The sequence below is a fragment of the Ictalurus punctatus genome, chromosome 7 (assembly GCF_001660625.3).
Source record: "Ictalurus punctatus breed USDA103 chromosome 7, Coco_2.0, whole genome shotgun sequence".
NCBI lineage: Eukaryota > Metazoa > Chordata > Actinopteri > Siluriformes > Ictaluridae > Ictalurus > Ictalurus punctatus.
This window is the reverse complement of record NC_030422.2, coordinates 7,907,600-7,935,573: the sequence shown is the minus strand read 5'-3', so window position 1 is coordinate 7,935,573 and position 27,974 is coordinate 7,907,600. Positions and strand designations below refer to the sequence as shown.

Below are 27,974 nucleotides of genomic sequence, written 5' to 3'. Positions count from 1 at the left end.
TTTTAGCTGAAACACTGTTAGTAATCATTAGAAAGATTTTTATTGATCACATACAGAGTTATATACAGTATATAACGTGCAGTGAAATGAAAATTATTCCAACATTATTTTTTTCCCCCCCAAGCATACCTGCTGCAAAATAAATTTCTCCTTATGAGATCATAATAAAATTTCTAGACAGTTTAAACCTGAAATTGTTCCAAACTTGTTCAACTGCAAGATGATTCTGCTTATTTCTATTATTAAATGCTTCAAAAGTTCAGCCAGTAGAACAAGACCATTTAAAGATCTGTAAATATGTCTAGAAATAATTTTAATCACCTTATATTTGTTTTAGAGAATTTCACCTATATATAGAGAATTTAACCTATATATATATTTTTTATTTGACGTTTTTGCAGCATGTATAGCACTGTAGGTCTCAGTTGAGATGCCTTATTTCTGTGAATATATAGCTTCACAGGCCCAGGGCCCATAGTTCCATCCGAAGCTCAAGGAACCATCTATGTTGAGTTTTGCGAGTTCTCCCCGTGTCAGTAGCTTGACATACCATGCTAAATTTCCCTAGATGTAAAGGGTGCACTCTCGATCAAGCAGGATAAAGCAGTTACTGAAAATGATCGAATGTATTTAAAGGCCACCATTAAGGGGGAAAATGTAGGTATTTGAAGTCTCATTCATAAATGATCATGTCAAAGATTTATTGTGTTTTTGTTGTAATTTTATCACATTTCCATCCTGTTTAGCTTCTCTGTGCAGCGCTGCTGATAAAACTGATTATGTTGGGAAGGTGAGAGAAATGAATTATGTTAATATGTCAGACTTATAAATAGCATTGGCTGGCCCACTGTAAGATGAGCTTTGAACATGTAAATATATTTTGTTGCACTTTAGACCAAATCTATTTAAAACCAAAAAAAAATCCCAGGAGACTATAAAAGGCTTTATTTGTAACTGGAAGCTTGTTTGCACAGTAGTTGGCGCTTGATAGTATAGTTGATGGCTATTTAAAATTTAGCTATGATTTTAGTTTTGCTCAAGCTTTAAGTTTTATTTGAAAGAAATGTAATTCATCAAATGACAAATGAGGTTTTTTTTTAGTTTTTTTTTTTTTTAAATGGCTTTACTGTTTGTATTTCGCTTTCTTACTGAAATCGCAATAAAACAAATTCACATTTTCAGTAATGTTTTGTACTGAATAAGCTGTGTGAAAACTTGTTTTGAAATATTCCATCCAGTATTGCAATTCCATTGAGGATGGTTGTAGATGGTTATATTTTACATAAAAGTCTATTTCACAGTTTAAACAAGTACTCCACACACACAATCATTATCTATAAATGAAAATGTATTTATTACCTATAAATGACATATACTGATGTTTACTATCTACTGTTTTAGTACTGCAAAAAAGGAGAAACCCTAGAAACACAGGATTTATAGAACAATTGTTTCGCCATGCAGAAACACCGCATGGCTTATTATTATCTATAAATAAAATGCAGATGCCATCACTCGGAAAAACATAACTACTGTAACTAATGTAACGTCAGCTTTGAGAATAATGCTTTCCAAATAACAGCAGTAGAAATATTGGTATGTGAAACCAATAATGCACATTTTTATTTGGCAAGATTGAGGCAGTTTTAGTCTCAACACTGTCCTTATCTGCAAATCTGTCATTTTCTTTTTCTTCTATGAGAAGCTTCTTCACACTATCTAAAATGTCTTTACCTTTAGCAACTGATGCAACGATTTAGCACGAAATTACTTAACTTAAATTCAAGAGTCTGAATGTCGTAATAGGAGGGTCTTGGCAGTAAAATATATCCTGCATTTTAACCAAGATCTTTAAAATGGGATTCCTGTTTGCACATACACTGCACATTGATTATTGACAGGACTGTAAGCTTCAGGCTGATAAATGATTTCGATGATTTTTACCTGTTGATAAAGTATTCTTTTTGGAAACGGTCTCTTTTCATTTGCTAAATTCCTTTAAAAAAAATGTTATCTAATGACAAATTTAACAACCAAAATACATATCTATTCAATATTTTATGTAAATGCTGAAGAATTGTGGTGTTAAATGTATACCAAAACTGAAACATACTCACTGTCCACTTTAAAAGAAACACCTGCACACGTGCCCATTTATGCAGTTATCCAATCAGCCAATCATGTAGCAGTACAGTGCACAGATACAGGTTCAGTTAATGTTCATATCAAACATCAGAATGGGGGATAAATGTGATCTCCTTGACTTTAACCACGGCAGCCGTGTTGGTACCAGATGGGCTGGTTTGAGTATCAGGAACTGCTGATCTCCTGGGATTTTCACACACAACAGTCTACACAGACTTTACACAGAATGATGTCAAAAAAAAACAAAACACCATACTGTGAGCAGAGGGTCTGCAGGCTGAAACACTTTGTTGATGAGAGAGATCATATGAGAATGACCAGCCTGGTATGAGATAACAAGAAGTCTACGGAAGAAGTTTTCCCCCTAATCTTCAACTGTCCAGTTTGGGCGAGTCTGTGCCCATGACAGTTTCAGATTCCTGTTCTTGGCTGACAGGAGTGGAATGTGGTCTTCTGCTGTTGTACTGTAGCCCATCTACCTCAAGGTTCGATGTTCTGTGCATGTTGAGATACTTTTCTGCTCACCATGATTGTAAAGATTGATCATTTGATTAACTGTATCTTTCCTGGCAGCTTGAACCAATCTGGCCATTTTCTTCAGACCTCTCTTATCAACAAGACATTTCCACCCACAGAACTGTGACTCACTCAGTGTTTATTTTATTTATTTATTTATTTTTAAAGCACCATTCTGTATAAACTCTAGAGACTTTTGTGTTTGAAAGAAAATCCTAGGAGATCAGCAGTTTCTGAAATACTCAAACCAGCCCATCTGGCACCAACAACCATACCACGATCAAAGTCACAGAAATCACACCTTTTCCCTACTCTGATGTTTAATATAAACATGAACTGAAGCTCTTGCCCTGTATCTGCATGATTTTATGTACTGTGCTGCTGCTACATGATCGGCTGATTGGATAACTGGATAAATGAGCAGGTGTTCCTATTAAAGTGGACGGTGAGTATAGTGGTATAACATATTTAACATTAACGCGTTTATTGACATTTAGACCCTTTAAAATATGACCCTAAAATCTGATCAGTACCTCGATGCATTGTTATTGACAGCACTACTTGTATTGTGCGTTGAAATGGCACTCCAAGAATGAAGTCAGGTTCATATGATGCATTCTCTTAGCTTTGAGTTATCTTTTAGCCTGCATGGGATAAAGCAGAACTCCACTAAACGTGGAAAGAACCTCAGTGGACGCTGAAATTGCCAGAGTTCCTGATGTCTTTATAACCCCCACCCTCTGACCGTGTCTAAGATCAAGGACGAGGCTGGCAGAGGCAGAGCCTCCGCAGAGACACCCTGCAGAGGCCACACCCTCTGGTCCAGCTGTGTCGAGTTTCTGGATGCTACGGTTGGCCACTGAGAGGACTGCTTCCACTCGCTCTCCTTGCTGGGCCGTTATCACAACACTCAACAAGTACCGACCATCAGTGGGCACAGTGAACACACCTAGACAACAAGCAGAAGTTTATACACTCCTGTACTGCATTTGTCTGAAGAATGTTAATAGGAATATACTGTATTGTGCATGGGTGTGCACCTGTATGTGGGTTATAGTGGCCACCATCGTTCAGCAGCACTCTGTCGAAGCGGATGATGCCGACCTCTTCAGAAAAGGGGAAGAGGGTCAGACCAGCCGAAAAGGACACAGGCGCACTGGAAGGACCTGGAACACACGACATTATAAACAGAAAATGCATCTTCTCTGTTTAATAGATATCACTATACAAGCCCAATTCCAAATTGGGACGCTGTGTAAAATGTAAATAAAAACAGAATGCAATGATTTGCAAATCTCATAAACCCATGTTACCCACAATAGAACATAGAAAACATATCAAATGTTTAAACTGAGGAAATGTCCAGGATTAAGGGGAAAAAAATAAGATAATGGCCGCAACACATCTCAAAACAGTTGGGACGAGGGCAACAAAAAGCTGGAAAAGTAACTGTTATTAAAAAGAAACAGCTGGAGGAAGATTTTGCAGCTAATGAGGTTAGTTGGCAACAGGTCAGTAACATGATTGGGTATAAAAATAAGAGTATCTTGGAGAGGTTGAGTCTTTCAGAAGTTAAGATGGGATGGAATCTGGATGGAAGCGTATGTTGCTCTAAAACCTGTATATACCTTTCAGCATTGATGGTGTCTTTCCAGATGTGCGTGCTGCCCATTACATAGGCACTAATGCACCGCCATACCATCAGAGACGCAGGCTTCTGAACTGAGCGCTGATAAAAAGCCGGATGGTCCCTCTCCGCCACAGAACCACAGAACAGTTTTCCACTTTGCCTCAGTCCAGTTTAAATGAGCTTTGGCCCAGAGAAGATGGTGACATTTCTGGCTCATGTTCACATATGGCATCTTCTTTGCATGATAGAGCTTTTACCAGCATTTGTGGATTTCACAGAAAACTGTTCTGTGCTCAGACCAATAGAAATTTGACATTCTTTTCGGAAACCAAGGACTCCACATCCTCTAAATTAAAGAGAACTAAAGAGGATAGGAACCATCTGGCTTTTTATCAGCGCTCAGTTCAAAACCCTGCATCTCTGATGGTATGGTGGTGCATTAGTGCCTATGGAATGGGCAGCATGTTTTAGAACAACATCTGCTTCCATCCCATCTTTACTTCTGAAAGACTCTGCCTCTCTAAAATACTCTTATTATACCCGATCATGTTACTGACCTGTTGCCAATTAACCTAATTAGTTGCAAAATGTTCCTCCAGCTGTTTCATTTTAGTAACACTTACTTTTCCAGCCTTTTGTTGCCCCCGTCCCAACTTCTTTGAGACGTGTTGCGACCATCAAATTCAAAATTACCTTATTTTTTTCTTAAAATGGTCCATTTCCTCAGTTTAAACATTTGAAAGGTTTTCTATGATGTTTTCTCACAATATTTTCTATTGTGAATAACATGGATTTATGAGATTTGCAAATCATTGCATTCTATTTTTATTTACAATTTACACATCGTCCCAACTTTTTTTAAAAAATATTTGTGCCAATACTTCAATATACACTACTACTCAAAGGTAGAAATGTAAGTATAATATAGGTACAAATACACATACAAAATATAATTCTTAAAAAAAAAAACCAACCATTTTATTAATCAAGTTTCACATGGAACTAAGTCACAATGGTGCGCATAACATTCATATGTTTTAATACACTAACATTTTGATATTTCCTCATTTGTAAGTCGCTTATGATAAAATTGTCCGCTAAATGAATAAACATAAAATATATATTTGCTCATTAGGGTTGTAATGGCTTTACAGTTAGTCATGGTGTATATCGGGACAGTTACCTCACCGTAACCCTTTTCAAAATATCATTGATCATTATTATTATTATTTTTTTTTTACACAATCAGCTACTTTACCCGAGTGGTCCTCACGCATAAACCTTTCACAACTCCATCCCTCTGGACTCTCCTTACGTCACACTACAGTAACCTCTGTGCAGAGGATGTGAACGTCACTGAAAACTATTTGGCTGCATAATCCTCTACAGTTCTGAACACATTATGTTGATAGACTATTCCTAGCATGTTCCTAACTCTATCAAATGCACAGAACAACATGGTACTTTTGGCTAAGCAGAATCGTACATTGTTGCACCATGTAGATATTTTTTAAAGCTCTGTGCACTGCCTTTCCTTGCAGTCACCATCTCTTTCAGCTTATAATGGCATATTAAACAACATACTGAAAACATCTGGAATTTCATGGAAAAGTAATCTTCAAAAATATTTTTCTAAGAATGAACAATTAGGAGATTTGATATTTTTTGTTTTCTTTTGTTTTTTATTTTACATACAGTCATGTAAAAAAATTTTTTTGTAAACCCCATGGGAATTGTCGGCTTTTTTAACATATTTGGACAATCAAACATTTGATCCTCTTTGAAACAGTGCCTATAAATAAAGGTGATTATATCAAACTCATATCACACTATATAAAATGACATGCATTTTGTAGTTATTTCACAATTTAAATGAATTTAAAAAAAAACAAAAAACAGATCAGTCACATGGTAGTCACAAAAAGTAAGTACACCCCTAAATTTATCACGTCTTCGAATCCATAAAATTAGAATCAGGTGTTGAAAATCGGGTGTCAGTGATTAGAAGCTGCTTATGGAGTGCAGGTGGAACCGGTCTTATTTACACCCCTCTCATATCTAGTGTCTGATGTTCCTTTTTCTATTGAGGTGTGTGGTGTCATAATGCAAAGATCTAAAGAGTTCTATAAGGCCTTCAGGGGGGAAAAAAGTTGAGGATGCCTCGGAGTCTGCCGAGTGCTTTAGAAAGATCTTCAACTTATTTGAAACGCATCATTCCACTGTAAGGAAAATAATCTACATGTAGTGCAGATTTTAAACGACTGCCAATTTGTCCAGGACCGGCCGTCACAGCAAATTCAGCCCAAGAGCAGACCGTCTGATACATAAAGAAGTCTCCACGAACCCCAAAATTTCATCACAGGATCTGCTAGTAAGTCTAGCAACTGTTGGTGTCAAAGTGCATGCTTCTACAATCAGAAAGAGATTGAACAAATTTGACCTGCATGGGAGGCATGTCAGGAAAAAGCCTTTGCAAGACTACAGTTTGCCAATGAGCATATAGGCAAAGACCAGGTCTTTTGGAATAATGTGGTGTTGTTTGGCCACAGTATCAGCAGACATGTTTGGCGCAGACCAAAGACAGCTTTTCAGGAGAAGCACCTCATACCAACTGTGAAGCACGGTGGAGGAAATGTTATGGTTTGGGGTTGCTTCACTGCCTCAGGGACTGCACAGCTTGCATTCATTGATTCAACAATGAATTCTGCATCATATCAAAGAGTGCTTGAAGATAATGTGAGGCCATCTGTCCGAAAGTTGAAGTTGGACCGAAAGTGGACCTCTCAACAGGGTAATGATCCTAAGCACACTAACAAATCCACCAAGGAATGGCTCAAAAAGAAGAAATGAAGGGTTATGGAATGGCCTAGTCAAAGTCCGGATTTGAATCCCATTGAAATGTTATGGGGGGATTTGAAACGGGCAGAGGATGCAACCTAAAACATCTTGCAATTGAAAGTATATTGCATGGAAGAGTGGTCAAAAATTCCAGCAAGCAAATTGGTGCACAGTTCTGCAAAATGCCTACAAGAAGTTATTTCTGCTAAAGGGGGCTATACTAGCTTCTGAGGCCAAGCGTGTACTTACTTTTTCCACAGAAGAATAAAACATCTATTGATATTTCTGTTGAATAAATGAGCAAAACTACAAGGAAAATTAGCTTTTGGAATCAAGTATATCAATTTTACTAATAGACACTGTTTCAAAGATGATCAATTGCTTGCTTGTCCAAATATGTCAAACAACGCCAACAATTTCCACCGGTGTACTTATTTTTTCAAAAAACTGTATACACAAGGATGTACAAATAATTTGTTTCCCCACAAAATCTTTGTATAAAAGTATCTTATATTTTCATGATACCATGAAAATGTGATTTTTTTTTTTTAGATTAGGTTATCAAATGATAAAGGGTTCAAACCATAACACCTCAAGCCTATAACTCAGTTTAGCTGATCGTGCCAATATTAACTGCATTGCTCAGTATGCTGCTACTTGGCCGTGGCCACCTTGCAAAAGAGATAAATGAAAAGTACCTGAAAGAATATGAGCTGTAACAGAGACTGAGGATGATGGAGAAAAGCCTGAAGCACACAAAGGAAACATGTAATTATCACTGTTAAGGCACTCTAACAAGTTATAATCCCATTAAGACAAATGGCAGTTATACATTATGATGAAAACCACAGTAATGAAATGTAAAAGCTACTCACCTGGAGCTGAAGCATAGCCCTTAACAAGTGTCTTATTGCCATTGCTGTCCTGAGGGGGATGTGATGAAAGCTTGGTTCCAGGTGGCCCTGCTTCTCCAGACTCTAAAATTGGAGTAGCTTTCTCCATGAGAACATTAGAGTCCTCCATACCAGAATGAACACCTGGACCTAGAGGCAGCAGGAGTGATAAATTAGGAGAAAGTCAGCAGTGAAATGTAATGGCAGTAATGATGGAGTTAACAGGTGTGACCAGGCCTACGTTTACAGACTTCAATCTGCTCATTTCCAACAGATCCAAAGCTCCAATCATACAGACACATTGTCCATTGTGTGTATAGGGGGTGTGTGCTATACTGTGTGTGAGAAAGTATCTACCATTCTGTGCCTCCAGGTCATAAAATGTACAGTATTGTTCCTGTAACAGTTTCTATCAAATAGATTTCACATTAATATCAAAGAAAGAAATTGACAAATGTTACTATCCATGAAGATAATTTGATGTTTTTTGGGTCTTATTCTAAGTTCAATGAATTTCATTACATTTTGCCTTTTAACAGTATAAAAACTGATTTTGCGTACTGGGGCGCACGGTGGCTTAGTGGTTAGCCTCCCACCTCCAGGGTCAGGGGTTCAATTCCCGCCGTGGCCCTGTGTGTGCGGAGTTTGCATGTTCTCCCCGTGCTGCGGGGGTTTCCCCCATCCAAAGACATGCATGGTAGGCTGATTGGCATGTCCAAAGTGTATGAATGGGTGTGTGATTGTGTGCCCTGCGATGGATTGGCACCTTGTCCAGGAGGTACCCCGCCTTGTGCCCCATGCCCCTGGGATAGACTCCAGGTTTCCCCGTGACCCTGATATAGAAGATGGATTGATGGATAGTTTATTTACCTTGGATACAGATGTTTGTGGCAACTTATATATTTAATGTGGCTTGTTTCTTTCCCTGTAGCACCCATTACAAATATATATAAAATAGAAAATGTGTGTTTGTTTAGATGGAAAAGAGCAGTTCAGGAAAATGTGTGTGTGTGAAAAAGCTTGTCATGTTTGGGAAAGATGTGTCACTTGTTAAATAAATGGATCAGTTTTAAAGAAGTCTTGTGAAAATACAAAATAAAAAATACAATGCTTCTCCAATTCAGAACTGTGTGCATGGCAGACTGTAAGATAATTGGCATTGGTGTCCCTATGTAAAAGTTAAAAACACTGCATACTGCATTTGGCATTTATCCACAGTGCTGCTGAATTCTCGATTCTGATTGGTCAGAAGTGTTGATTAATTTTCTATAACAGCAACTCTGACAAAATTATATCACCAGCTATAATTTCACATTTATAATATATTAAGGTTTTATATACAAAAGGTATATTAAACTGTAAACTTACCTCACCAGCCTGCCTTAAGTCCTGCATAAACTCCTTCACAAATTAAAAACATACGTACACTATATGGCCAAAAGTATGTGGACACCTGAACAAACACACCCATTTGTGCTTGTTGAAAATCCCATTCCAGATTTAGTCCGCCTTTGCTGTTGTAGTAACCTTTCCACTAGATTTTGGAGCGGGGCTGTAGGGATTTGCTCATTCAGCCACCAGAGCATTAGTGAGGTCGGGCACAGATGTAGGCTGAGAAGGTCTGGTGTGCTGTCAGTGTTCCAGCTCATCCCAAAGGTGTTCAATGGGGTTGAGGGCAGGGTTCTGTGCAGGCCACTCGAGTTCTTCTGCTCCAACTCTGGAAAACTATGTCTTTGTACACAGGAGCATTGTCATGCTGGTACATGTTTGGGCTTTTTAGATCCGGTGAAGGGAAATTGTAACGTTACAGCATATAAAGACATTTTAGACAACTGCATGCTTCCAACTTTGCGCCAACAGCTTGGGGAAGAATAACATGGGTGTGAAGATCATGTGTCCACATACTTTTGACCATATGATGTATCCGCCAAGCTCTCATATCACAGATAATTGCTTCTCCAATGGATACACAGTCTCCTGGAATTTTCAGAAAAATCTTCATGTAAATTTCATGCAATCTGGAAACTCGCACATTACCAAGAGCAAGACCAAGATGTGTCAATCTTAGCATTCTAGACTTTTTATATCGGTGTAAAGCAGGTAGCTCATGTAGGCATACTGATAATTCTGATTTGTATGTAGGTTGATCCAACAGTTACTTACAATAAAGTATTATTTATTTGTTTGTAGATCACAGCAAATTTGCCACAATACCTATAGACAGTAATAAGAACCAATCATAAAACTGTCACTAAGGGACTTAAGTATTAAAACATGCTTCATCATTATTTCTGTTATGGGCTAATGCTCTGGATGACTTCATATAAAACCTACTGATGGTGAAATCTACAGTATTGGCAAACAAACACATTGTATTCCCTTAGTCACAAGCCACAAAAAAGCAGGGAGAGCCTGGAGCAAGAGGTCTAAAACACATCTTCGGTTTTCCCTGTTTCCGTACCATTAATAATGCAGCTAATGAATGCCATGTCTACACATAAACCTTAAACCAGCGGTTCTTAACCGGAAGGTAGCGGTACCCTTTTTAAAAAACTTTATTTAAATGATTGTACACAGAGGTTCACAGAGAAGCCCACTCGCAGATTTTTGGATATCCATGCATGCCGAATACTGAGAACTGAGTGACATGGCATAGAAAAAAAAAATCCCCCATTTGCATCAACCCATCTCTGTGAGGCTGTTTTTCCAGCGCTCGTGTACCTGAAGAACAAGTGTAGAGCCAGACTTATGGTTGAAGATAGTTTGTGTCTTTTCCTCAGCCATAACTGGACCTCCTTGCATCCTCTATCCAAGCACAACCATCCCACTGCGTGAGTAGTCCAAAAACATTGGGTAGGGGGAGGGGGGGTATTTGGGTCGCAAAACAATGACATTCTTAAAAGTGGGTCGCACGTGCAAAAACGTTAAGAACTGTTGACTTAAACACAAACTTGAACCTTAACCTCAACAACCAAAAGGAAACCTTTTGCCACTTTTACTTATTATTATTATTATTATTATTATTATTATTATTATTATTATTATTATTATTATATTTTAAATAAATTATATATATATTTAAAAAAGTTATTTGCTTACTCGGAACCAGCCAAAGGTCCCTAAAAAGTCAAAATTCTCAGATATTCCTACATTTGGAACCCAGCAAAATAAAAAAACATGCCCCCACACATATAAGCCTGGGTGTTTTCTAACTGCACCCCAGCCAGTAATGAACACTCCACTCTCCACAGCAGTTAGCAATGTGCTGATGTACACTGCTGCTAGCTTTTTCAGGCAACACTTACTATGATATAAGACTGAGTCAAACGAATGACCACATTACTGCTTATTTATGGTTAGCCTCTATTACCCTCTCTAGGGGCTATGAGTATGCACTTGGCATGGGTATAAAGTGGGAAGTAAGAAGAAGGAAAGGCTCAGAGAAATTAAGTGAAGTGTTTAGAGGAGTAACTTTGCATTTTTGTTCCTCTACGTTCACAGTATCAGGCACACAGCTGGACTAAATTATTGCCACACACCTAAACACGGATCAGGTTCAAATATTTATGAAAAATGTATATATTCTTGACCTTGCTTTAGACATTATGGGGTCAAAGAAAGGAGAGAAGTTGTTTTTTTTTTTTTTTTTAAAGAATTAAACATCAGGGTACATGGTGAGGAAATTCGATCTTGACTGTTTAAAAGAGATATAAAACTCAGACATATGTTCTAAGGTTTGTACACGTCCAAGGAATGATGAAGACTTTCAGATAAAATATTCCATTGGTGACCAGTTAGTCTGCTAATTATCTATTGCTGCTGATCTCCTGGGATATTCACACACAACAACAGTCTCTAGAGTTTACACAGAATGGTGCGAAAAACAAAATACACTGAGTGAGTGACAGTTCTGTGGGTGGAAATGCCTAATTTATAAGAGAGTTCACAGGAAAAAGGCCAGATTGGAGTTAATATTTTCTAACAAACTTACTTGGTTCAATTTCCCAAAATGTAAAGAAATTGTTAAGCCACTGTGACTCTGACCTGGATAAAGCAGTTACTACAGATGAAGGAATGAATGAATGAATACAGCAAATGTGTGGTGCAGAGAACCGCGAGCAACCTATATATTCCCATGTTAATGAACACGGCTTATCTTTGTCCTGAAAAGTTCACATCAGACCCCCTGTATTAAAATAAAACCCACCCGCTGCTGCAATTTTTTGTCCCTCTCCTCCGAAAAAAAGAGACGTGTTTTTTAAACTTATAGTGGGATGGGGGATAAGCACATACAGTGCTGTGAAAAAGCATTTGGCCCATCCTGATTTCTCCTGTTTTTGTGTTGATCTCATACTAAATTGTTGAATCAAGCACAACTGGATTACGCAGCAAGACAACGATCCAAAGCATAGGAGTAAGTCCACCTCTGAATAGCTCAAAAAGGCAAAATGAAAGTTTTGGAGTGGCCTAGTCAAAGTCCTGACTTGAACCAGTTGAGATGCCCTGGCAGGACCTTAAATGGGTAGTTCATGCTCAAAAACCCTCCAGTGTGTCTGAACTAAAGCAGTTCTGCATAGAAGAGTAGGCCAAAAGTCCACCACAGTGCTGTGAAAGACTGATCTCCAGTTATCAGAAGTTACTTTTTCTTCTTCTTATTATTATTTTTTAAAATCAGGTTGCCTTTGTTTCATGTTGTATTTCACCTAAAGATCTAAAACTATTTAATATTAGAAACAGAAGAAATCAGGATGGGGCAAATACTTTTTCACAACACTGTACTTCTCTTTTCTCTTTGTCCATCTGTCCTTAAACAATCTCTTTTCATGACTGAAAAAAAAAAAAAAAAACATTCCTTTCCTATCTTGTCTTCTACAGGGCACACTCCAGCACCTACCTGGAAGAAAGAATTTTAAGAATATTAATACTGTTGTCATCTTAAACTTTGAGGTCATTTGGCTCTTTAAGGTGCTATTTTACATATCTGACTACCATAGATATGCAATGTGTATGTAAACTCAAAATTTGAAAAATGACATGTCTTAAATTTTCAACAAGGAGTTACTGTGTCACACTTTGTCTCTCACAAGCTCGTATCAAGGCAAAGCTGATAAGCTGACTATCATTTCCTTGAAAATGGAGTCTGATAATCAGGGACTCCAGTACTTAAGATAAAATGTCTATGTATATATATAGCTGAGAGTGAACAACGCAGACAGGACAGAAGAAACAACAAGAGCCATAGTTCAAACGTCTGTAAGATTACTGGAGAGAATGCAGTACCTCAGAAACATTCAGCTGACTACAGTGTGTAGTGGAGAAACTGCACGCACACACACACACACAGTAATATCAAGTGGCTAACACTGATCAGTTGTGCACTTACAGTTATGTACAAGATGTACTCGGAGAACCCGAGAGTGTGCCAGCACTTCATTTGTTACACAAATGCTGTAGTTACAAATAAAGCTATAAATGGGTTTGTTTAGACTGCTAGTGTTCACTAACTGTGGAGTTATAAATAAAGATGATCTACATATGGTACAATAATGTGTTCTTGGAGCATTTAACAGGTATTACAGTCAATACCTAATTTATATTCGCTATTAAATTTGGTTGGATAAAAGCTGGGGAAGCGTCATTAAGAGTGTAGTAAACCACAAACCATCCCTAATGCTTCAAATGCTGGAGTGTTGCCAAGACATCATTAGCTTTTATGTTTTTTAAATGCCCACTGGCTAATCTTTACTGTTTTTATAATACAGGTCAAATGAGTAGTAGATTAGTTTTTTCCTCTTTCTCAAGCTCTTTCACCACAAAAAAAAAAAAAAAAAAAAAAAGGGGATATGTTTGACTCAGCTCTGGGCCTCATCTTGTTAAAGTAGACAACATGAATCCAATCAGAGTACACAGAAAATGAACTACCTATGTTATAAGAGTACATGTACTCCTGTTAATTTTACCATCTTTCTGAGGTACGTCCCATGACTGTAGCTAAATACTGCCAGAAGAAAATCTTATAAGCTGCATTTGTGTTAATGATTTGTGAGGACATTTGGTCCTCACAAAGGGCTAAACACCATCTCACAAACACACAGACAGATGCATACAGAAACCCACGTAAAATCTTTTTACAAACAGTAATCGATAGGAGTGATTCCTAAACAACTTCTAAGCATCACTTCCAGGTGGTACACAGCTGCTCTGCATGGTCTCACATGAAGAGTGAGAGTTATACAATCTGGTTCTCTTGTGAACGCGTGCCAGAGATCTATGCGGAAGTGACGATATTTTGTGAATAAAAACTTCTTTTTTTTTTTTTTGCACACACAAAGCATTTGTAACGTTTCATAAAATTGGAGTAAAACCACTGGAGTTACATAGTTTATTTTAACTTTTTGGCGCTTGATAGTTTTGGTTACTGGACTGTAAATAGAGGGACATTAATCTCCAAGGTCTCATTAAAAATGTCTTCATTTGTTTTCCAAAGATGAAAAGTCTTATGGGCTTGGAACGAAACGATGGTGAGCAATTGATGACAGAATTTTCATTTTTGGGTGAACTCGTTCTATTATGTTATCTTTTATAGTGAACAGCACATTCTTTGGGACTTAGATTATTCTGCTGGATGTTCCATAATAATATAAGGCTGATAATAAACCAATTCAAATTAAACATTTGATATGTTCACATTTAGGGAAGGCGTGTCGGGTGTCAGTGCTTTGTAAGGCTCAACAAGTTTCCCAACCACAAAAAAGTCTTCAGGACTGGGGAATTTGTCTCCAACTTGACAAGCTCCATTTTATGTCGCATTAATTTAAAACTGTTTATAGTCGTTATAATGCAAGTCTTGTAGATGTGCCACGATATTACATGTAACAATAAATGGTTAAAAAAAAATCATGTCATGTCATTTATTATGTTTACAATTTGTAATTAATGGCAAATTGTTGTTGCATAATAGGAATGAAACACCTCAGGGAATGCTGTTATAGGAAAATAATCAACTTCGGAGTGGTAGTAATCCTCCACTTTGTATTAAGACACATATCATTCAAACACTAATTATTTCCCTATTGTTTTGTTAATTTCCCCATACACGACTCGTCTCATGCATACCTGCATATTGCCGCATTGTGGTGGTTTCACTCTGCTTGACCACGTTGGTGTGCGTATTTTCTCTGAGTGTGCTGATGTCTGTAGCGTGAGTGAGGACAGTGCTGTTGAGCTTTCGGACACAGTTCCAGAGGCCATTAACATGTTTGTTAAGTCCATCTTTAATTCTCTTAAGACTGTCTGACATTGGCTCCAATCTGCCACAGACCCTTTCAACATTGGCCACCCGCCCATCCATTCCAGACAACATCTCCTCCACTTTGTTGGCTGATTCTTGGTTCCTCCCACAAACTTCCTCCAGTTCACCTAGTTTGTTATACAGACTGTCCATATGGCTGTGATGGCTTAGGGACTCGTTGAGAATTCGGACCGAGCTCTCTACACGTGTAACCCGCTGCATAAGAGTGCTCACCTCACTCTTCAGACTCTGTGTCTGTTTTTCCATCTCTAATATATTTTGACTATCTGTTGGCATGGTGTGCAATCGCATGTCTCCATAGACCTGTAGAGCTGCACTGATCCTGCTCTCCAGAGTTTTGTTCTGTGCCTCTTGTTCCTTAGCCCTCTCACTTCTTAACTTTTCCTCAAGTTTGAGGCAGTGCTTTTCTGAACTCTTTTCTACTTGGCTAAACCTTGTGTTCAGGGCCTCCTCTAAAGCCTTCTGTTGCTTGTTTGTTGCATTTATAGCACTATCCAAACTCTGATGCACATTCTTCAGGCTCTGGATCTCAACTTGAAAATGTGAAACTTCCAATACTTTAGAAGTGCTGTTTGAAACAAGGTGCCTCAGGTCATGGATTTCCTGGCGTAGGTCAGCCTCTTTGGAGTCAAGGAGCTCAGTAAGACTTAGGTAGGAGGTCTCCTGTTCCTCACACTGCTCTTTGATTAACTCCACTTTGTACTCACAGGAGTTCTTCAAATCAGCCATCTTAATGTCCATTCCTTCCAGCAGCTCCTCACGGAGAGCTTGAAATTTCTCATCAATGTAAGTCTGGCATGGGCACTCACTGGCCAAGGTAGAGGAAGGAACTGGAATCTTAATACCACTGGCTGCCTCTTTTAGTTGGTTCATCTGGCCTTCAATCTGCTGGAACTTAGCCTCCAGGCTCTGAATGGTGTTGGTGTTGGTGCTGATCGTGTTGGAAAGGTGGGTGACCTGATTCTGAAGCATCTCAGAAACTGGAGACATTGTCAGGTCTGTGGGCAGCACGATGCTCTCAGTGCCTCCAGTCAGTGCATCCTGTGGTTGTTGCAGATGGCCAAGTAGGTTCAGGATTATCTTGCTTGCATCTTCTTGCAGATCTAGACGCAAGTTAGCATTGGCAGTAGTCATGGCAGCCTGCATGTCAAGGACCGTTTGAGAAAGACGCTGTACTTCCTCTTCTAACTCTCGAACTCGATGACCATCATGAACCCCCGGTCTTCCAGACTCTCCACCCGTAGTCCAAGGGTGCCTGGTTTGTCCACTTTGCCCAGGTTGCATCCAAGGATGAGCACCAGAGGAACCATCTGGTCCTATGGGAGGAAACAGAATTAGCATTAAGATTATGAAGCCTATTACCATTCTCTATTTCTGAGTAAGTGGATACTCAGATATCAGAATGAATAAAACTAAAAGCACAAAGTCTTTAAGTGCTCATACAGGTAGTATCAAAATTAACAAAGGTCTTCATAGCGCCTTGGTGTCCTACTTTCCCTGACATGACCTCTACAAGGCTTCACAAGCTTCTATAGTTCAGCACAAGCCCTACCGAGGACACTCTGTTGTGGTTTGTAGACAGACGGCAGATCTGGTTGTGGTTCCTGGAGAACTTGAGATGGTGGTACAGCATCCTTGAGCTCCATGCAGTCATAACCACGGTAACCTGGACAACACCTCCATTCCAGCTCAGTCACCTGCTTGTAGCCCACCTTGTATATTGGTCTAGTGTGAATGCGGTATCTAAATACACAAATAAGAATCTATCAATTTAATAAAGACAGACTAGTCAAGACCGAACGTAGTACACAGTACAACACAAGCTAGAGATATTCATGTGATTCAAATGTAGATGTCAAAGTTACCATATTGCCTATAAATTCTAAGATTCTTATACCCCATGGAGGATAATTATGAGTTTTTAGCCTCTGGGGGGGGGGGGGGCATAAACGTATGCATACCATACACAAATAAAAATGTTCAAGAAGAAACAGTACATGACAGCAATACACGGCACATAATTCATTCTGAGTTAATTCAAGTCTGACGCACATCTGGAGAGCAGCTTGCAAGGCAGGGGGCAGTGATTTGTGTGTGTGTGTGTGTGTGTGTGTGTGTGTGTGTGTGTGTGTGTGTGTGTGTGAGAAGGAGCGAGCGAGCATGAGCTCACACACAGCACTTGCGAAATGAATGCCAGAAGTCAACCGTAAAACTCACAGAGGACAAGTCATTTGTGGATGCCTTACATAAGTGCTTCCTATAATTTTCCATCTCCAGGACCATTTAACCAATCAGTTTTGACTTAGGAACGCACCCAGAAAAAAAAGGAATATGATTTATTTTTTATATGAAATATAATATTCATTTGACATTAAAAAGGGAGAGATCACTGTCATTTGAAACATAACCAATTATCAGTTCACATAACTACACTGCCACAGTTAGCTGGATTTAATTATTACTGTAAAAAAAAATATATATATATATTTTTTAAGTTTACTGACATTACACAATTTCCTTTTATTTTATTACAGAATCTCTGCAAGAATCCCTTGATATCCGTATAAGATTGGCTGCCTTTGCCGAGTTTCTTGCCACATTCCCCACATCTACTGTGTCCTCTTACATTTGTCATAAGTAAGTTGGCTTCTAGCAGACATCAGCAACCCACTAGTTCAAGAGTAATCAATATGATTGGCTGATTTGCCTATGCTTTGTCTATCCCTGAAGTCCTGGTGATCTACCCTGACCTTATATTATGGACATGATGGAATCTGTGATATGTAGCCACATACATGTGTTAGGTAAATAGTCTATTGCTGTCTTTTGTTAACCAGTGTGTGTGGTAGCGAGAGGGGGGGGGGGGGGGGTGTTTGTGGGAGGGATTTAGAGGGAAACATGGACAAGATTTAGCAGGATGAATAAAAACCGAATAAAAATTTGCACAATATTTAATTCAGCCAAGTAATGTGTGATGCCATAGATTTGCTCATGACCACAGTCTTTTTTTTCTTTTTTTTTTCCTAAATATGTGCAACACAACCATCAAAATGCATACAATTCTGTCATGCAGACTTTATGTGATATGGTTTAGGACCATGGTTCTTAAAGTGTGGTTCAGGGAACCCCGGGGGTCTGTTTGGCAAAGCCAAGAGTTTGTTCTTCCATTTATTCATTTACTGTTGCAGTTGTGAAAACACAACCCACCATTATCAAAGTTATTATACTTATTATTCATTTCTTTTAGTTCTTATATTAACCAGTGTTACTGGAGAGTCACTTGAAAAGGTTTAAGCAAAACCTCTATACTACCCAAAACAAGTATTCCTGTAAGTAAAGTCAAATTATAAACACAATTTGAATAACAGATTCTGTGAGTAGAAAAGTTTAGAAATACAAAAGCTATATCGCGCCAATAAACAGTCAAAATATTATTTTACGCAACAGTTAAAAGGGTCCCTGCCTGCCAAACATTTGAAAACCCTTGGTTTAGGACACAGTACGATCTACGAGTATAATCTACAACAACGGACTGTAGCTGAAGGCCTCCTATAGTTTAAAGGCAGATTTGTACCAGGTTATGTGGATGTTTTGAATCATTCATGAGTGGGATCTGGGAAAATCAGTTTGAACAATCATCCACTTTTTAATTCCCACTTGGAAAATCAGTTTCTCAAGAGGTCAGACTTTTCCAAGCTGCTGTTCTAAAGGTTGAACATGGATAAAGTCACAGTGAAAAATCAAAACAGTAAATAAATAGATCGGTTTACAAATGAGAACTAAGTCCAACATCATTTGATGTATAACGACATACAAACTTGCAGGTCTAGGGCAAACACATCAAATATGTCTTAACTGATCAACTACATTTCTGGTAAAGTGGAAATTAGTGTTAATTTGATTTCGTGCCGCACTATTCCTTTAATGATGTGTGCGATCTAATAGGATTTATCCTTCGTAGTAGACAGAGCTAAAACTAACAATTTAGAACCAGAAAGAACAGACCACTTCTGCTGAAGCTGTCTGAATTCAGAGTAAAGCATCAGCCAGCAGGAATCTCTGGACTCTTCATTACTTGAGGACCCAGGTGACCAATAAAACAGTGTGTACCTACGCATAAGTTCTAGGGAAACTTACATTCCAGTTTGACTACAGTGGGGCTGATGTTCAGGACAGGGTGCGTTGTCAGACTCCACACTTTCCGTCACTTCCAGTACAGCGCACGTCACGTTCTTGTGCACTACGAAGGCACACCAGTTTCTGTGCCACAACACGTAAAAAGAACCAGCAGGAAATAATGTGCATAATGACATCACATGCTCAGCTGCGCATTAGAGCTATATAGTAAGACAGTAAGAACTAAAAATATATATATTATATATATATATATTATATATATATATATATATATATATATATATATATATATATATATATATAAAAATAAATATATATAAATATAAATATAAATATATATAAATAAATAAATATAAATATATATATATATATATATATATATATCTATATATATATATATATATATATATATCTATATATATATATATATATATATATATATATATATATATATATATATATATATATATATATCTCCAAAGGCACCTCACATTAAGCTGACTACATGGTATGCTCATAGATCTGTTTGAACCAAGCTTAATTGAGTAAAAGTGCAATAATCCAAGAGTAGTACCTATTCAGCAAAATTCAACCAATTGTATCACAGCTAAATGTAATAAACCGTTACTATACTGAACCACAGTAAACTATGGTAACACCCTGCGAAACCGTCCTAGAATTTGCCATGGTTATAACGGGAATCGTATTGGTTTTTAATGGAAACTATAATGGTCCCTATGGATCTGTACTGGTCATTTTTTGCCTTCTAAATGGTGGCATGTTATGTCTAATGGATACCATTAAGGACCAATAATGGTACTGGTTTTAATGGTTCGCTGATGGTTTCCACTACATATACCACTGCAAACCATTAGAATTTCTTTGATGGTTTCTATTGGGGTTTTTCAGCAGGGTGTTCTGGTTAATTCACAGTTACCATGAAATAAAGTGTTATATAGTAAAACAAAGCAGTGTTCCATACACACACACACACACAAATAAAGTACTAAACAGTACTTGTACAGTTTCCATTCGACTGGGTTAGTAACATCAAGGTTACAGCTTGTTTAACTTTAGTATCTGGGAAGGTGCATGAGGTGTAAAGCTTTAAAAAGGTACTTAAGTGGTCTTTAAGGTCCTATTACATACCTATATTATTTTTAAAAAGGTATTAAGACATATATTAAACATACAAAAGGTGTACCCTTGATGGCCCCACGCAATCGACTAAGAAAAGTAAAGTATAGAAGAAAAAAAAAAAGTATATATATATTTTTAAAAATTCCAAGAGTAGCATTAACATGAAACGGCTTAGCATTTCCATACAGCTTTAAACTTTCATGCACTCTCAAAAGATAATACACTCACTTGCTGCGTTGTTTCGGGATCGAGCTGGAAAACGGGGCGCCTTGGAATAAACTGTATATCGACGGAGTCCCGTAGGTTAATGAAAAACTCAGCATGAGAAAGGCTGCAGACGGCAGCATGTAGAGAAAACAGGCACACTTCATCTTAAAACAGCTTCTGAGGTAATATGAGAGAAAAGTCTCCAAGCTGCTGGTGGGGTGTGAGGCTGACCTCTGCTGTGCGTGTATGTGTGTGTGTGTGCGTGTGTGTAAGTGAGTGGTACAGATGTTAAGATCTCCGCCCCCTCCGGGTTTACTGCAGCTTTATGAACACACTCTGCTTCTGTCCAGCTCCCAACATCCCAAAATCTCCTCGTACAATCCACCCAAAGGTGTGTGTGTGGTTCCAATGTTCCATCTGAGTCTCACACACAAAAGAACAACAACCCTGACTTCATTAATTAGTTTCATCAGACACTGTGGATTCATTTCTATGTGCGACAAGAACCACAGCCTTAAGGTCAACATCGGATAACAAACTCTACGGAATCCAGGTCATCCGAATAAAGTGAAAAAGCTGTCCTGCTGGCGACATCCCTTCTTCACAAAAACAAAGAGTGGCTACAGTTCATTAGCACATGGGAACGAGATCTTTAAGTCGTGGAGACGAGATAATTAGGTTGTGGCCACAAGAGGGTACAGAACATGTGTGTAAAACAAACATGTGGTGGCCACGAATTAAGAAGAATTCGTTCCCATGACTTAATACGTTTTACTAATTTGTTCCTTTACTTATTTGAAAAATATTTCTTGCTTAAAAAGAACTGGGTGGAAAAAAGGTTCATTTTATTTTCAACAAGGAATGAATCATGCTGTTATATCACTCCCTCACCACTCCCCTGAAATTACCAAGATGTACATTACATTTACGCCATTTGGCAGACGCTCTTATCCAGAACGACTTACATTTATCTCATTCATACAACTGAGCAGTCGAGGGTTAAGGACCTTGCTCAAGTGCCCAATATTGGTATTTTGGCAGTGCTGGGATTTGAGCTCATGACCGTCTGATCAGTAATCCAACATAACCACTGAGCTACCACTGCCCTATGATGTAAAGGATCTCGTTCCCTCATTCATGAGTCATGGCCACGCATTAGGATCCTGTTCCCACCCATTATTTTTTTTAATAAGAAGAGAAGTCACCAGCCAGGCTCCATCATGAGCACCCCAATATACACTCAATACTGAGCAAGTGTGTATGAGCAAAGGGATAAAGAATTTTCTGCTAATCTGTGCACTGATTTAAACCAAATTATACCCTAGAAAGGCATGGAGAAAATACTGTCTCTACAAATGTCCCCAAGCATACCACTGAAGGAACTAGTTTAAATAAATAAATAAATGAATGAATGAATGAATGAATGAATGAATGAATGAATAAACGGTGATCAAAGATATGATCCAATATGGCTAATTTAGAAAAAGTGAAAATATAACAGGAAGAAAGCATGTCATGTTGAATTAAATGATTCACTAAGGAACATTAAATGATAGTTTTCAATAATTAAAGGAGACTGTGTTAAGTAAAAACATATATTTTCCTTTTTCTTCACATACAAAAACATACAAAGGTCATCGTGGACATGGTCCATAACTTAAGTTCCCTTTCTGTTTAAATCAGAGAGAATCAGTTTGATGTACGAAATATGCAGAAATAGCAGTTATTTTCATTACAAAAAAAAAAAACAAAAAAACACAACAACAACAGACTACTCATAACAATCCAACTAAAAACAGGTACTAAAGACAGAAAAGAGAAATACTTCACTCTTTGATAGAAAATAAAACACATTTAACATAAACATAAATCCATGTTGCAGAAGTTAATATAAACACTTAATTTTATGATAATTTTACTTGTTGGTCTGAGATGATGTCGTTTAAGGATCTGTAAGAGGAAAAAAAAAAAAAAAAGATAACTGTGAAAATGCTGACACAAGTGATAAAAATTTGTTATATTATTATTTTTTCACAGTTCTGAGGTTATAATAGTTTAGACCAGTGGTCATCAACCTTGTTCCTGGGGATCTACCATCCTGAGGACTTTAACTCCAACGATAATCGTGCCCACCTGACCATCTAATCATTGCCTTAAGAAGTTCTCGACTAAAACAGATGTGTTCGATTTTGGTCGGAAATGAAACCTGCAAGAAGGTAGATCTCAAGTAAAAGAGTTGGTGACCACTGGTATAGACACTCACAAATCTCAATTAAAGGAAGATTCAGCCTTTAGTCTAGCGCAAAACTGCTAATTGCATGCACAAATTCAAAACCTGTGTCAAGTCAATGCAATCTGGCTAAACAAACGAAATCTCAGAAATCTGATAAGTGGTACAACAACTCATTTAACGGGACACATAAATTAGTCCAGTAATTTGGTTCCCACAAAGAAAGGAATTTGCTAGAGGCACCATTAGCCACTACTCTACCATCAGCATTAGCTCTTCTACCATCTCACTTTCAGCCAAATGAGCTCCGTTATTAATTAGACAAAATTGAACTTACATCTTCAAGCACCACTGCATAGCTTACTTAGTGCCGGTAAAAAATAAATAAATAAATAAATAAAAATTAGTAGCTAATGCTGCACACACTGGACTACTGTTGAAGCTCCCATATACATGATCATAATTTTTATGGATGAACTTACAGTCATGTGAAGAAGAAAATAATAAGTACACTCGATGAAAATGGTTGGCTTTTTGGACATTTTTGGACAAGCAAACATTTGATCATCTTTGAAACAGTGCCTATAAATTAAGTTGATATATTTGAACAAAACTACAAGGAAAATTTGCTTTTTCAATCATTTATTCAACAGAAATATCAATAGATGTGATATTCTTTTGTGGGAAAAGTGAGTACATCCTTGGCCTCAGAAGCTAGTATAGCAGAAATAATTTCTTGTAGTTTATTTTGCATAATTGTGTAGCAGGCTTGCTGCAATTTTTGACTAATCCTCCATGAAACATTCTTTCAGTTACATGATGTTTGAGGGGTTTCTTGCATGTTCTGCACATTTCAAATCATCCCACAACATTTCAATGTGATTCAAATCCGGACTTTGACTAGGCCACTCCTTAACCCTCCATTTCTTCTTTTTGAGCCATTCCTTGGTGGATATGCTCGTGTGTTTGGGAACATTATTCGGCTGAAAGGTCCACTCTCGGTCAAACTCCAACTTTCGGACAGATGGCCTCACATTATCTTAAAGCACTCTTTAATATGGTGCAGAATTCATAGTTGAATCAATGAATGCAAATTGTCCAGTCCCTGAAGCAGTGAAGCAACCCCAAACCATAACATTTCCACCACCGTTCTTCAGTGTCGGTATGCGGTGCTTCTCCTGAAAAGCTGTCTTTGGTCTGTGGCAAACATGTCTGCTGTTATTGTGGCCAAACTACTAACTTTTTATTCGTCTGATCGGAGTACATTACTCGAAAAAGACCGGGTCTTTGCCTATATGCTCATTGGCAAACTGTAGTCTTGCAAAGGCTTTTTCCTGACACGCCTCCCACGCAGGTCAAATTTGTTCAATCTCTTTCTGATTGCAGAAGCATGCACTTTGACACCAACAGCTGCTAGACTTACTAGCAGATCCTGTGATGAAATTTTGGGGTTTTTGGAGACTTCTTTATGTATCAGACGGTCTGCTCTTGGGCTGAATTTGCTGTGACGGCCGGTCCTGGACAAATTGGCAATCGTTTAAAATCTGCACTACATGTAGATTATTTTCCTTACAGTAGAATGATGTGTTTCAAATAAGTTGAAGAGCTTTCTAAAGCACTCGCCAGACTCCGAGGCATCCACAACTTTTTTTTCCAGCCTGAGGGCCTTATAGAACTCTTTAGATCTTGGCATTATGACACCACACACCTCAAGAGCAAAAGGAACACCAGACACTAGATATGACAGGGGTATAAATAAGACCGGTTCCACCTGCGCTCCCGAAGCAGGATCTAATCACTGGCACCCGATTTTCAACACCTGATTCTAATTTTATAGATTTGAAGGTGTGATGTAAATGTAGAGGGGTGTACTTAATTTTTCCATGTGACTGATCTGTTTTTTTTTTTTATTTAAATTGTGAAAATTACTACAAAATGTCAATTTTATGCAGTTTGATGACGTGTATCACCATTATTAATTGTCACTGTTTCAAAGAGGATCAATGTTTGCTTGTCCAAATATGTCATTAAAAAAAAAAAAAAAAAAAAAGCCTACAATAATTTTTTTTTCACGTCCGTATATAAGCTACATACCCAGTAGTTTGCGAGTTTTACGCCTAATCCTTTTTGCCGGAAGGGACTCATCAACATCATGCTGAAGCTTTCGTTTTATCGAACCGGGAGAAGTGCGCACGGGAGTGCTGGCTGTAAAGAAAGAATATGTTTGAGCACACAAGCACACACTCGACTTTTCTAAATACTTTTCTGCTTTTAATCTGTCTGTCAACTATTTTACTGAAGGACCAAATTATTCATTGTTACATGGATACTTATAAACAAAAAACATAGACAAAAAAAAATTAAGAAAAAAAAAAAATTGGCCATTTCTATGTCTACAGTCTCTAAAGGAAGCATACACTTACTAGAGAAATAGACAAACAATATACACTGATCAGCCATAAGATTAAAACCACTGACAGGTGAAGGGAATAACATTGATTATATCATTACAGTGGCACCAGTCAAGGGGTGGGATATATTAGGTAGCAAGTGAACACTCAGTTCTTGAAGTTTGTGTGTTGGAAACAGGAAAAATGGGCAAGCATTAGGATCTGAGCGACTTTCACAAGGGCCAAATTGTGATTTCTAGACGTCTGGGAAAACCTATGCTGACTATGCGTCCCATGCTGACCCCTGTCCACCACCGAAAGTGTCTACAGTGGGCATGTGAGCATCAGAACTGGAGCATGGAGCAGTGGAAGAAATTGGTCTAGTCTGATGAATCACGTTTTCTTTTACATCATATGGACGGACGATTGAGTGTATGCGCGTCGCATACCTGGGGAAGAGATGGCATCAGGATGCACTATAGGAAGGAGGCAAGCCGGTGGAGCAACTGTGATGCTCTGGGCAATGTTTTGCTGGGAAACCTTGGGTCCTGGCATTCATTTGGATGTTAGTTTGACATGTACCACCTACCTAAACATTGTTGCAGACCATGTACACCCCTACACTGCAACAGTATTCCCTAATGGCAGTGGCCTCTTTCAGCAGGATAATGCACCGTCTGACTGCAAAACCATTGTTCAGGAATGGTTTGAGGAACATGACAAAGAGTTCAAGGTGTTTACTTGGCCTCAAAATTCCCCAGATCTCAATCCGATCGAGCAACTGTGTGACGTGCTTCACAAAAAATTCCGATCCATGGAGGCCAACCTCAAAACCATGCCTCGATGGGTCAGAGCTGATTTGGTGGCATAAAGGGGACCTACAAAATACTATGCAGGTGGAGTTAACATTAAGGCTGATAGGTGTACACACACACACACACTTACTAAGCATTTTCTCTATGTCTCTGAGCTCCTTCTCTTGCTGTTGGAGCTCCTGCTGCTTCTGTTTCATCTGAGGACTCTGCACATGGTTGTCGTAATCATCCTTGACCTTTAATGCCTTCTGTACTGCTACAGAGTACTGTTGCAGCAGCTCTACACACACACACACACACACACACACACACACACACACACACACACACACACACACACACACACACACACACAGTTAAGACAGTTCTGCTTTTCTTGTTATTAATGTATTTTTATTAGGTCGTTTAAACATTTTAAAACTTTGTACAGAGGGTGTGAGCACTCTTCTCCGTTTTGATGATGTCATGGCACACTTGCATCAGGACTATTATGATCGCTAGTGTCTGATCATAAACTTTGCTATGGCATGTAGCTCTCCATGATCAAAATGTGACATTCAATGTGTGAGAAAAATCACACTTAGCTAGCAAGGTTTTAGACATCTTGGCACAACCAGATTTTAAGTTTAGGGGGGCAATTAGTTTTTCACATTGGTGATGGGTGTTGGATAACATTTTTGCTTCAATTAAAAAAAAAAAAAAAAACTAAGCTTTGTGTGTTTACTCAGGTAGCCTTTGTATTATGTTGTATTTCATTTGAAAATCTAAAACTATTTTAAATACGAGATATACGCAAATACCTTTTCACAGCATTGTAGTTAGTTTCCCTAATTTTGCCAATATGCAATCTAAAGAGAAATTTTGTTAAGATATGCAATTTCAGAAACTACACATTATTCATTTCTCATTTTCCAGGTGTTTCCCGTATCTATACATTTCTAGATTTTTGCAGCACGCCTGAATGTATCTCTATTACAAAAACAAACAAGGCATGAAATTACCACTAGCTTAGTTACAACAACTGTTGTACTGTGATGTATCATGAGTCACACAGGGCCATTAACTACAGAATTCTCGAATTTCAAGATAACAGTCGATGCGACTGATATCATAGTTTTTCCACACATGTTTTTCATGTGTGATCTGCTTGGGTGTTGCCTTTGCTGGCAGCAAATCTGAGATTCAACAAGGACTACAGCAATGCACTTCTGAACAATACTACTATAAGGGCAAGTTTTGAAACATGGGACACATGACAGTCTTAGTAAACTCTTTGCATGATAAAATGTTGGCATTTTCCATTGACACAGAGTTGCCCGTTTAATAAGTAACCGACAGGAGCACATAAACTGGCAACTTAGTAATTGACTTTAATAAACTACCACTGGAAATTTACAAAAAGCAACCCGTTTTCATCCAAAAATTTCACAAGGGCACAACAACGGTGTAACAGGAAGTGTTGCCACATCATAGCTCCCAGGTGCCCATGTTGATCCTGAGCCCAGGTTACTATCAGTGCAGAGTTTTCCATATTCTTCCCTTGTGCATTTGGGTTTCCAGGTTATGTCCATACTCCCAAAAACTGGTAGGTGGATTGACTGCTAAATTCCCCCTAGGTGTGAATGAAAGTGTGAATCATGTGCCCTACGATTTTCCTAGTCAGTGGCACATGACATCATACACACGTAATGTGACGCAGCTAGCTTTAGCAGAATACAACA

At 38.3% G+C, this 27,974-nt stretch overlaps 2 protein-coding genes across 3 annotated transcripts in view; both read right to left on the bottom strand.

The window, feature by feature from the left end:
- Positions 1-32: 32 nt before the first annotated feature.
- emilin2b (elastin microfibril interfacer 2b) lies at positions 33-22,250 on the bottom strand. Its single transcript, XM_017472360.3, has 8 exons — positions 20,840-22,250; positions 19,472-19,594; positions 16,887-17,077; positions 15,139-16,650; positions 8,005-8,172; positions 7,828-7,875; positions 3,702-3,827; positions 33-3,610 (listed from the first exon to the last, which is right to left on the bottom strand). Exons 1-8 carry the CDS (start codon positions 20,980-20,982, stop codon positions 3,294-3,296), a joined length of 2,628 nt encoding a protein of 875 aa, XP_017327849.1. The 5' UTR covers positions 20,983-22,250; the 3' UTR covers positions 33-3,293.
- A 149-nt stretch (positions 22,251-22,399) lies between these two features.
- smchd1 (structural maintenance of chromosomes flexible hinge domain containing 1) overlaps positions 22,400-27,974 on the bottom strand; it is a 53,166-nt gene continuing 47,591 nt past the window's right edge. For both annotated transcript variants that reach the window (XM_017472359.3, XM_047156660.2), the window contains 3 exons: positions 26,384-26,533; positions 25,143-25,253; positions 22,400-22,768 (listed from right to left, as the gene is read on the bottom strand). In XM_017472359.3, the coding sequence (XP_017327848.1) occupies positions 22,761-22,768; positions 25,143-25,253; positions 26,384-26,533 (269 nt within the window). In that variant the 3' untranslated portion in view covers positions 22,400-22,760. The remainder of the gene's footprint in view (positions 22,769-25,142; positions 25,254-26,383; positions 26,534-27,974) is intronic.

What these genes read in the sequence shown, in the direction of transcription:
- emilin2b (XM_017472360.3), bottom strand. Translation starts at nt 20,982, where the DNA reads ATGAAGTGTGCCTGTTTTCTCTACATGCTGCCGTCTGCAGCCTTTCTC. An exon ending in ACCACAACAGAGTGTCCTCG is followed by an intron (nt 16,651 to 16,886) that starts GTAGGGCTTGTG and finishes TTCCTCCCATAG; the next exon opens with GACCAGATGGTTCCTCTGGT. An exon ending in TACAGCTCATATTCTTTCAG is followed by an intron (nt 3,828 to 7,827) that starts GTACTTTTCATT and finishes CGTGTGTTCCAG; the next exon opens with GTCCTTCCAGTGCGCCTGTG.